At 37.4% G+C, this 12,665-nt stretch overlaps 1 protein-coding gene across 1 annotated transcript in view; it reads right to left on the reverse strand.

The window, feature by feature from the left end:
• LOC148999683 (MOB kinase activator-like 1A) overlaps window positions 1-12,665 on the reverse strand; it is a 29,446-nt gene that overhangs the window by 13,065 nt on the left and 3,716 nt on the right. The window contains exons 2-6 of the mRNA XM_089139284.1: window positions 9,863-9,911; window positions 7,013-7,121; window positions 4,960-5,053; window positions 3,652-3,785; window positions 1,997-2,160 (exon numbers count right to left, since the gene is read on the reverse strand). Of these exons, the coding sequence (XP_088995410.1) occupies window positions 1,997-2,160; window positions 3,652-3,785; window positions 4,960-5,053; window positions 7,013-7,121; window positions 9,863-9,911 (550 nt within the window). The remainder of the gene's footprint in view (window positions 1-1,996; window positions 2,161-3,651; window positions 3,786-4,959; window positions 5,054-7,012; window positions 7,122-9,862; window positions 9,912-12,665) is intronic.

Consider the following 12,665-nt stretch of genomic DNA (forward strand, 5'->3'; position numbering starts at 1 on the left):
CTAACCCCTAGCTGTGAAGAAATTACATTCACTCATACTCTCCACGAAGCAAACAACATAGCTGATCATCTGGCAACTACGGCAGCAAAGGATCAATCGTTGATCTCCCACAAGATTTGCAACCCCCCCCCCCCCCAGTGCCCTCCCTTTCTATGTTGGCCTTTGTTGATAGACAATTTAAGTTGTAAATTTCCTTGTGGTTTTAAGTTTCAACTTTCAAGAAACATATGACTCAACCAAAAACAGGAGTGAAATGTTAAACAGGAGAACATTAAAAAAACACTAAGATAGTTAAGAGTGTTAGAAGAGACTATGTTCCAATCTTAAGCTATTAACAGTTTCTCACTGATGGAAGGGAGAATGGGACCAAGAAGAGCTGTAGGAGGTTGTTGGGAACTTGGCATTTTCTCCAAGTTGGTCAGCTAGGTTTGGGCAGAGACATGATTGACACTGACCTGTCCAAGGGATTCAGGGATGGGGAAGGTGGACAGTGGAACTTGTTCACAACTGGGACTGAGATACATGGAGCTTTGAAAAGAAGAGATGTGAGCTGGGGAGCCGGGGCAATGGGAGAAAGCTCAGGGTGACAGAAGGTTGTGGCTGTAGTGGCAGAAACGCAAGGGTGAGAAGAATGAACTGATGGGAACATTATGCAAATGAGAAAATGAGGCAAGGGATAAAATCAGGGCTACAGGAAGCGAGAATTAGAAAGGTTCACGAGCGTTAGAGAAAATATGAGGGACGGGGAAAGCTTAAAAAATAAAGGTGAATGAGCTATTAGAGTGAGACAGAAAAGATGAGAGATATAGGTGATATATTTAGGGTCAGCATATCTGCTCTGCTCAGCTAGTATGGCTCCAACAAGAGCAGCTACACCAATGTGTTTTGTCATAGGCTGGAGGAGAGTTGTTGCACAAAATCTGGGATGGGGAGAACAGTTACGGCATTGAGATATCAGGGCTGAGGAATCTAGAGTTGATCCACATCAGAAAAACTGAGTGTTTCAGTCAAACCATCAAAAGCAGTTAACTTGGTCTTCAATCTTCTAGAAGCTGCCATCAATCCTGGAGTGTGTAGCAGTCTAAACCATCTAGAAAAGCACATATGATCGAAGCTGGTGGCCAAAAACACTGTTCACATGGTACCATTCATGTGAACAACTTTGTTTTTAAGAATCTGTCTTTGTCCTGTTCTTCATGCTTCAATCTACATCACCTGACCAGCTCAGTCCAAGAGAGACACCATTATCCGATGGTTTGGTTTTGGCAAGAGAAAAGAAAAACTCATTTGGACCTACTTGTTAGAAGAAATATAATTTAAAAATATATAAAAATAGTAAATAAGGTGGGCAACAGGTTCACAAGTGAAGCATTTTCTTAAACTGTGTGAGCTAGGATTTCCAAATTTGTACAAGCACTAAAACTAGGCTTTTCAACACACACATGTACACACCATCTGCCACCCCCCACCAAGCCCCCCCCCCTCCCCAAAAGAAAAAAAAAAAATGGACAATATTAAGGTTGATTGGTAAAAAAACAGAACCTACAGGATAGATCCTTGTCTTCCTCCAGACAGGCAGCATTTTTTTTAATATCTTCTCAAGGAACTATAGACATCTACCAAGAAAATCAGAATTTATAGAATAGCCAAGAAAGCAGAGTCCCAGACTCTTTTAAAAAGAAAGGATCAAGAGAAACTATGCACAAGAAACTGAATCACCTAAGAGAATTAAGAGATTGGGAAGAAAAAAAAAAAAATATATATATATATATATATATGTAAAATGCAAATAGATTCATTTAAAGTTCGAATGTAATCTGAGGACTAACCAATAGGATAAGAGTTCAATCCATTGCAATATCATGATTGGCTGATGGTAATAGTGTGTACACCCATTTAGTTAACAGTTCACTAGACACTAAACAAATGGCTACTGATGCCAGCCATCCATTGATAAGAGACAAAGTTAAGCAGCTATCAAGATAAGAAGACTTACATATGTGAACAGTATGAAATGTTTGAAGCAGGTGTTTAGGTGAGCCTCCTCCTTAAGACTCACAATCTTCTGAAAATGCGAGTGATAAATGTGGGCATACACACGGAAGAGACGTTTGAATATTGTCTTGACAACGTCTCTAAAGTTCGGAGGAAACGGTGCCCCTACAGAAAAAACAGTAAAATACTTAAAAGTGTGTAACCGATGCTAGACTAGAAGCAATGGCACCTGTTAGGCAAATCCCATATGGTCTATACAAAGATAACCAGTGGATCATGACTAACAAATCGCAAATCCTGAAGGTAAGTACAAGTATCCAACATGTTTCAGCCAATGAAACCTCGAACTAATTCAAATAAAAAAATAAAAAAAAAATAAAAAAAAAAAAAAAGGTCTGCTCAAATTATAAGCAAAAAGTGTCCCTAGACAAGGACAAGTAGATGACATCTCCTGACAGCTGCCATGGTTCTTTTAGGTCGAAACTGATGTAGTCAATCCTACAATGGACAGGTAACTCATGTCCAATTACATGGTCCATCTAAAGCCTACGACCAATAATCTGGTGGATTTTACTGCCTCTTGCATTTTCCACCATCAAATCAGCAGAAGCTTGATTTTACATGTATCAGACATTTCAGTAGCCACTATACAGCATCATGTGGGTTCAGTTTAAATGAAAAAGGTTTGAAGTTCTGAGCCCAACTGGGTTTCCACATTAAAGGAACCCATGAGTTTGGCTCTATCGTGAGATTCTCAAGTAGTACCTGCCTAAAGAAATAGTTAAACAACAATGTTGATGTGAGTGCAGCTCCATGGCCAAGAATGGGGGTGGAGGGTTTTCTTCCTCCATCAGTCAAGTAGTATGTGGTTATTGAGTTTACGACCCCGGGAAGGCCTCCCTACAGGGTCCAGGCTGTCTTTAGGGTCCAAGGCAACAGCACAGTTTGACACTTCAAAATTTTACATAAAGTTATGTCTATTATTTTGTTTTTTGAAGAATATGATTGAATTATATCTTATACTCAGTTTTTCATTTTCTGATTTCTGATATTAGGTCCCTACTAGTATACTTGTATCATATGCATGGATATGGCTTCTATATTACATATAAGCATAGCATAACTGCATAAGTACATAAAATTGTCATTGCTACATGAATTGAGCCTAACAAGCCCCTTCTCACCCAAGCACCCCCTAAGAATCTTGGTCAGCTAGTCACCATGACAAAGATGAGCCTCTCTGCTTTAAAGCTAGCGCTATCAATTTGGATACTATCAAGTGGTATAAGAGAGGTTGTCGATGCACTGACAAAGTGGGGCCCATCGAAGCAGTAAGTGCAGCTTCATAACAAAAAAAGGTGGGGTTTTAGGCCCATGTTGGTCATGTAGTATGGCTTTTGGGTTATGAGCTTACAGGCCCTCCACCCTAGAGCTCAGGCATTTGGGTTGGATGTCGTTGAACAAATTATCATTTTCTTTCAGACTACAGGAAACTTCTTTATTATTGGAGAAAGAGATGGATAAGATTGACTCAAGTGTCTAAAGAAAGAAAGCCAGAAAATGGAACACGATGACCTGGCATGTGTTCCTGAACTACCAATCTTTACAAAGGACAAACCCAAAGTATTCAAAAAGGCAATGCCATATATATATTACCGAGCTTTTGGGGAAAGATTGACTCATCATCAAGCTGAGCTTCAATCCAGTCCATTAAGTATTCCACATATTTGGGTGCAGAAACTTCAATGGGTTTCTTGATTTGGACTCCATCTGCCCATCTATACTCATACCTGCAGAGTTCCATTAACGTCAGTTCTTGGATTTAATAAAGATACAAGCACGGGAATACATGAAAAGACAAAACTAATCATAGAGTCTGCCACTAAGACGGACAACTAATAGTAATGCATGTGTTGAACTCTCAACTATTCCAATAGTTAAGCTAATCAAAGTAAGCCTTGGAAATGTTCGGTTTCAAGGAATTATAATAAATTTCTTCCTCTTGATAATAAAAAGCGTTGAAATAAACAAAAATAATCTCCACATGCCATTGCTTTCTGCCGATATTTCCATGATTTGGCCCATTCCAGACATTGGAACATAGGTTTCTCATTGGATAACCGAGATGTCACATTTTATGGCCCATAGCCTATATGAGTTAACTTCCACTTGACAGAAAAACCTATTTACATTTAAGTCCAAATCTTGGTAAATAAAACTATTTACTCACAAGTGCATCTTCAGTTGGATATAAAATATAACTCCCAGTAGTTTAATTATGTTTTGGTCACTTCACTTAAAAGTATCAGAAAATGCAATTATAGGCATGAAATTGAATTAATTACTTGATGTCTAAATCTTGGTAAATATAACTATCCACTCATGAGTGCACCCTAAATTGGATACAAAATAAAGCTCCCAGTAGAGTGATTATGATTTGGTCACTCCACTTAATAATGTCAGAAAACATAATTAGAGGCACGGAATTAACTACTGTCACCACCCTAATCTGTCAAGATATTATTACAACTAACAGTACAACAGTCTCTAGCAAGTAAATTTAATGGTATGTAACCACAGATTAGAAGAGGTGGCATTTCTTGCTTGGGGCAGAGCTAGAGATGACTGAACATAATCTTATCTTGTCGGGCAACTCAACCCCTGTAGTTGAAATCACCGACAACTGCAGACTGAAAATCCAGAGCAATTATCCAACCAAAGTTCAAGGCTGATACATTATGACTTCCTCAGACCCCACAATGGTGAGCATCATGCACTGTGCATGCCTTGTTTTTTATTACTGCTACCGCAAAAACAAGGCAATTTAATTGTTATCAATTCAGAAGATTCAATATGTTCAAGAAATTAGGCCACACAAGGGGTCCAATCTACATGCCCTCACCTTTAGAACAATATGAACTGATACAGACATTAAGATAAAACCAAAGTTTAGTAGGTGATTACTTAGGGCCTGCAGTCATTGTAGGACAGTTCTCAGGTGTGCAGAACTCAGTGAGGGTACCATAGAGCAGATTCACCTGATTGAAGAAATCCACAGCTGGAAAGAAAAGAAAAAAAAATTCAGATTCAAGTTTTGCTGAATAACTTATAGCAGTAAGCTGAGAAAGAAAAAAAAATGACTTAAAAGAGTGTTCAGACTGTGAATTCGAGGTGTGTTGGATTTGGAATAAAGGCCTCATATCTATATCTATTGTTTGGTGCTTCAATGCAACAAATGAGACCACTTTGCAAGGTTTTCCATTCAAATGATATTGCACAAAAGAAGTATGCATGGTGTAGGATTTATCTAATTTTCTAGTGTTTACCCAAAAAAATTTGTCTAGCCAAGTTTGCATTTTATGTTAAAACCAACATTTATTGGGAACAATAATCCCACAATTGAAAACTCTGAGCCCTTGGATGACTGGAGAAACCAGTTGTACCTATCAATAATAGCCTAAGCTTTTAGGTTTCCCACTTCAACACATAGGAAAATCATAATATACAAGAAACATTCCCTGATGGAAACAGAGTGGTTACTTTGAATTTCATTAAAAATGGCCCATCGAAATAATAAGGGTAAGTGTCAAGGTGGTTTTCCAAAATCAATTCTTTCTTTTTTTTTCCAATAAAAAAAAACCATTCTTGTAGGGATTGGAAAGTTCATCAGGAACTGAAAACCTTGTCCCTTGATGCATTTCTAGTTCCTAGACGAAAACTAATAGTAGCTTAAAAACTCAAACCAAATGATCAGGTTAGGCAACAAATCTGGATACTTATAGTAGGCAATCTGATCATATGAAGAAGCCAATAATCTGCTCTAAGGATTCAAATGCTAACTAAAACCTCAGGTCTGGAAACCAGAAGCAACTAATAGCTACAATGTCAAAGTGATGTAAATAACACGAGCAGAGAGAATAGGAATAATAAAGAATCAAGAAAACAGACAATTTGAAGAAGATATTGGACAGGAATAATTAAAAAGTACCTGATTGCCAGGAGGTATCAGAAACATAAGAAACAAGCAAACAACCCGAAAAAAAGGTCTGTCGCAACACATGCAAACCTCAACAGCTCAAAAACTTTAGAAATAAAAAATCAATTTCTATTATCAAATCATGTCTAACAAAACATATATCTGTTAGAACTTCCTAATCAGACTCATAAAGTACTCCAGAATCCAGATCTCTAGATACTAGAATTAAACTCATAACATAACTGAATCACTATGAATAAACTCACAACGTAACTGTCTAAATAATGAGCATCTTACTCTAACTCAAGATACCTTACTCCTAACCTCATGTATTGACTCCAACGCACTTTATAGGATTATAGGTTTAACTACTGCCCATTGGACTAGCACCCGTCCCTTCTGGACCTCGAGGACGTACATTTGGGCATCGTATGGGATCACAGTTTCTAATGCAACTACATCATCCCACTATGCAGCGGCACAGAACTACCTGGATTCAAACCAGATCCAGGTAACAGTTCCCAAGACCGATTGGGTAGTTTGTCTAAATTCAATACAGACCAACGTCAAATCATGTTAATGAATAAATATCCAATGGAAAAATTACTGGGTCCCCATAAATGGATTAAACATGGATCAGAATCGTCGTACAGCATTACATATGCTTTAACTTAATACATCATATGCCTTAAGAATATAGAATAAATATCAGGCCTGAACCCAGTAAAGTTCCACCCTAAAAACCCAAACCCAAACCCAAATACCAACCTAGACCAAAATTTTGATCCCAACCAAACTCTTATTTGTAGCCAAAACAGATGATTTATAAGAAACACTGGATTTCAAAATCAGGATTGTCAAAATCAGGATATAAGAATTTTGGCATCAAATCCACACACAATCAAAATGACCCCAGCCAACAAAAAACAGTATATAGCAAACAGCATACTTACTGAAACCATAAAACAAACAAGAGAAAGAGGAGAGAGAGAGAGAGAGAGAGAGAGAGAGAGAGAGAGAGAGAGAGAATGGTAGTATTACTATTGACGGCAAGCCACTCGTTGAAATCCTCCCCTGGTGGGAGTCTTACCGCTTCCCTTAGGTTTCCACTACCCAAGGTGGCATCGATGTGCTTTCTTAACTGAGCACCCTGCATTTGAACAAACAGAGACATCAGAATTCTAAAATCCCTTAAGCTGGATTTTATACAGTGGAAACGACTCTGTTTACTTATGTGCCAACCAGAAAGAAATACAGACTGTTTTTGCAAAGTTTTTAATGGTGTGCCCCTGCATTACAGCTGTCCTTCACGTACCGGACTAGCTAAAATGGTGAGTAATGGAAAAATTAAATAGGATCTTCAATAAAAGTAACTGAATTAAATAAACCAGCTCAGAAGCCCCAGATGTCATAGGTTACAAACAAGTCTTCCTACTCACGGCGTAAAAAGAACTATATCTATATATATATACACAAAATAAAATAAAATATAAAAAAATTCAAGTACGCTACTATATATAGCAACAGAAAAAAGCTGTACCCGTTGCACAAGGCTCCCACATCTAGCAGTATCTGGGGAGGGTCAAATGAATAGCCTTATCCCTATTCCCAAAGAGGCTGTTTCCATGACTGAAAATGCGTCTAAGCATTCGTGCACCAAGCACGACTTTCTTTATCCTTCTTTTGAACATTAAACTCTTCTATTTTTCTCACTCACAAATAAATTTTAATACTTTGTTTACTCATTCTCCCCTTTTAAAATTCCTCTTTTGAAATGTCGAACCCTTATGTTTCACCCTACTTTCTCTTTCCAAAATAAACTTCTAATACTTTATTCATTTATTCCTTTTTTGACATGTTGAATCTTCATGTTTCACCCTTATTTTCTCTCTTCTTCTGAAACATTTGAACCTTTCGGTTTCAACCCTATTACCGTGTTCGTGGGCAACCTGGTTACAACTGACTCTTGAAAATCTTTTTTATTTCTCTTTTTTTTTAATCCTTCATTATAATTTTTCTTATTCTTTTCTAAGTGATACTTTTTGTAGCTTGCATCTCCTTTTCCTACCTCCTTGGGCCTTTCCTTAGTAGCACTCACAGCAAATCCATCCTTTGTGCACTCTTGCAGAAACCTCATCTGGCTCTGCCTCTAGTAGCTCATGCCACTACAAGTTCTCCAAGCCCCCTCCCCTCTTCCACTCTTACCTCCCCACCCTTCCTCTGAAGCAATTCAGTATACCTTTGAAAAGATAAGGGCCATAACAGTGCCTTTACCCACACCCTGGAGCTTCTATTGACGTGATTGGCAAGTGGCGACTGAGAATTTCAACTCAGAAGAAGCAGAACACTGCAACCTGTGTTTATCGTAGCCCCATCCATCCATCTAAACCCTAGATTCCCCCTTACCAGTTGTCCACAGGAAGACCCAATTTGCAGATCTCACAATCGAACAATCAATTCTACCCAATATTTTGATCAAATAAGCCCCCAAGGCCAATCCGAACCACATCCCTATGTTCCTACTTTAGCCCTAATTTCACCAAATATTCCTTTTTCCAAACCCGGAAAGCAATCCCTATTTTGCTGGGAATTCATGTTCGGCATTCAAACCCCTTCAGCACACCCAAAACTTCACTTAGAGTTTCTCCATCATCTTGACCAAACCCAATATTCAAACACTCCATAGTTATCAAAGATTCAAAGCATCACAGGTGTTGCCTAGCATCAAGGTGTTTTCAAGGGTCAAGGCATGCTTTATTGTGAGGGCATTTTTTAGTTTTTATATTATGTCTTTTGTCTTATTTTACTATATTGTTATTGGTTTTGTGTATATGTTTTTCATACTTTGTGATGTACCAAGTCATTAAAAACAAAGCAAAATAAGAATATAACCTTTTATTCTATTTTTAAAATAGTTTCATATGCTTGTGTACATTGCATCACATAGAATCTTCCAAAAGAACAAAATGGAAAGAGGAATTGTCCTTTTCTCGCTGAAACCCTCGACTTAGGAAAACCATCTACTGTTCCTTCTCCTGCTCAACATTAGTGGCAGTAGCTGTAACTGCTGGTGGTGTGTGGCCGGTTGATATAATTCTATAGAATACCGGTATAAGATTTTATTACTCAAATCAAATTGCAACCATTAGTATAACTCACTTAAGTTTATCATCTAGTTAGTATATGATTATATAATCTGAGATTATTCGATTTTATGTTTCACTTAGTCTGTGAAGTTGTGGTTATATGATTATGTAATTCCTTGATTGTTTACTTAACTGTAATTTTTTATGCATGGACTGTTGACTTCATTCACTTCATTGTAACAAGTCTAAGGATCGTTCTTAATGATTCTTTAATATTTATCTACCATATAAGTATATAAATGGCTTATATAGAAAAATAACACTAGAGCACCATGTTCACCAAGGCAACGCCTTATGGCCGGCACATTGCCAAGGCACCAAAGAAGGCCCTCTAATGCAATGGTCACCGGGCGCCTTAATAATTGTTTTGACTCTGACCTACTCAAACTTGGGTGGTTCATTCAAGATCCTGGTTAATTGGCCCCTAGTCAATCTCTCTTGATCTAGGGCTACATCAGTATGCATTCAACGTAACACAATATTGCAAGGATATACTGGACAAGGTAGTATTTCAAAAAGAAAATGAACAAAGATAAGAATATTTCAACAAATTTGTCAAGTAAACATCAATAGTATTGACAAACCATTGAAGAAATTTAGAGAGGTGAAGTAAACTATTAGTTGATGTTCAGACTAACCAAAAGCTTTCAATAGTTTCACCATGGAGGTAATAAATTTATGAGAAGAAATAGTCATTCCATTTAAAAGCACAGTTATAATATCTTTAAGAAAATTAATAGCAGACCTTACTCCCAGAGGGTGAACTCTTTTTGGGGCGAAATGTCTTCTGGTTCCTGTTTGCAGATCAAACAATTGTAAGGCCACCTAGAGAAAAAATGCAATGGGAAAAAATGCATGAAAATTAATAAAGAACCTCTGCTAAAGATCCGATATATGCAAAATTTGTTAACACACATTTTTGTCACAAGATGAACATTTGGGATAAGCAGTTAAGCTTGATGTCTAAGTGTGGTCCCATAAGAATAATGGACCCACCAGTTTGGTTGTATGTGGCTGGTGGGATTAGCAGTAGACTGAATTCATGATCTGTCTATATAGAATTGTGGTGTACTAGATAAATTTGATTGGGTCTTCACGGGAAGTAGTTTCCTATTGTTACACTGGCTTCCTTATTTCCTTGCAACTCTCTTCTTTCTATTTTGCATTTTATAAACCAAAGCATCATTTACAATACCATCAACAACAACAAACCTTGTTCCAAGACTCCAAACTAAATGGGGTTGGCTACATGGATTCTTGCCTTCCGATCCGCTCTGTTTGAGGTTATACTAGATACAAGGCTTAAGCTATGCATATCGTTTCTCACCACTTCTCTTAAGGTTATCTTAGGTCAGCCCCCCAAGTTCTTCTAATTCCTTCAATTTGGATTAAATAAACAAAACCATCATTCATCCAAAAAATAAAGAAGAAAGAAAACTTAACTTGGTTTCTTCTCTACTTTGATCTCCTGTTGATCGTATACTAAGTTCTTTTCCTTGCTACATGGTATCGAAGCTTCAGTAACCATTCTCTATTGATTCTGGTTTCACGAGTCTGTTTAGTTCTCGGTTCATAAATTCACCCAAATTATGCAGCCTAATTGGTATTTCAGGCCCTAGATTTTTTTCTCCTAAAATGATAATAAATTAGGGGCCTTAAGAGCTTTACTATCTGTGATGTAAGTTTTTCATGGAGTATTAACAAATTGAAAGCAATCGGCATCAATAAAGAAAGCTTCCCAGGCTTAGGGCAGAATATGGAGCAGTTATTATAGCCAGTGATTTTATTCACATCAAGCCAATATCTTTTACTTTGGTAGAATTATCCACACTATCAAGCATTACAATTGATCTCAGGTTGCAGCCAATTTCTTCAAGTTTATACTTATGACACTTGATCTCCATATAAACCAAATGCTAATCTGTTTGTGGTTGGTTTTCAAAAAATAAAGTTCTGAAATCAATGCTTTCAGCATCGTTTCTTCAGATTTTTGCAATCATTGTCCTCCATCGATATTCATTTTGATCCAGTTTTGGGAGGGGACATTTGGTCTTTTTTTGAATCAGATATCTCTATGAGGTTGACACTACCTTGTTTTTGCCTTTTTTCTTTATATTAATATACGCAAGTATTCATAATCTATTCTACAGATTGATCTGAAATTTTCATGGTAATATTCTCTGGTTATTTTAAGTCATTTGATTAAATTGTGGTGGAGACGGGGGACAGGGGGCAGACGGGACACCTGAGAAGAAACAGAGTCACAGGGGAAGAAAGAGGGGGTGGATGAAGAGTGCACAGGCAAACAAGCTCAAGCTTCAATTAATTTTTTCCTATTGCATCCTAAATACATTGATTACAAGCATATAAATAATAAACAGACTTAACTAAGAAACAATTATAATAGGAATCTTAACAATTTAAAGCTTACTAAAACAATTCCTGTATATCCTAGCCAAATTAATAATCTTCTCACATAATATCCAGATGTAATAAATAATAAAATCCCCAATATCTAAAAATCTAAAATTCATACATGGAACAGGATCTCAGTCTAGGTTCCCCCAAAAGGATTTTGGTCAGTCCAAGGCAATGTTGCACCAGGTGGCTTCTGACACCACCTCTTGTTGCACTTATATTTACCCATGCAACAAGGGTTATTCCCCTTCCTTGGTATTGTTGATTGTTGAAGACCTCAATTCAAGTGAAACTCTGAGGGGGTGTCACCTTTTGCTTTACTAACTCATAGCAGGTGCAGTCAGTTTGATTAATCTGTGATGAATGACCCAAGACTCCTCTGCATACTCTTTTGGTGTATGATAAACAATGCTGAGACCCTTACTGGTACTGATAATGTCAAATGACCACCGTCAAACCCAATAGTGTTGGGAATCATCTCTTGTGGGATCAGGCAGTTGAAGCCTATATTAATGTCAAGGAAAAACTGAAATATACTGTGTCAAGAACTTGATCTCGGCAGCCATCTCACTGGGCATAAAAGGAGATATCTTCAGAGATCTCAGTGAGATCTCCGAGAGTTGGAGGAAAATTTCCTCTCATCTCACCCCAACTCTATGGTCAATCTCAGTCTTTTAGGGATGGAATTGTTGTCTAGGCTATTTTAGGCAGGCCTTCTAAACAAATTGGCACCTCAGATTGATGAAAAAAAAATTGTATATGTAAGTTCCATTTTGATCTAAGTTTGAAATCGTTGCAGTGGGAGCGAAGATGCAAACTTATAAAACCTACTGTACACATGATTTACTTAATATATATGAGTCTATGACTACACTAAGGTTCAAACTCAAACAACCACGATATATTCTAAATTATGATTCATGCATGTTCATCATCAATGTTTAGATTAGTATGTTCACATGACAAGATAGCCATAGTTATTAAGTTACATAACGAGAGTAACCGACTGAAAACACTTAGCAGCTCCTCTAACTCCTGCTTCAGCTTTGGGATGAAATCTCACCTTTCTTGAAGATTTAGTTGAAAACCACCTTGATTTTTCCAATAGATGTTGTAGGAGGGTAGTTAAT

Source organism: Hakea prostrata, chromosome 11 (genome assembly GCF_041222555.1).
Source record: "Hakea prostrata isolate BN-2017 chromosome 11, UWA_Hpros_2, whole genome shotgun sequence".
Lineage (NCBI taxonomy): Eukaryota > Viridiplantae > Streptophyta > Magnoliopsida > Proteales > Proteaceae > Hakea > Hakea prostrata.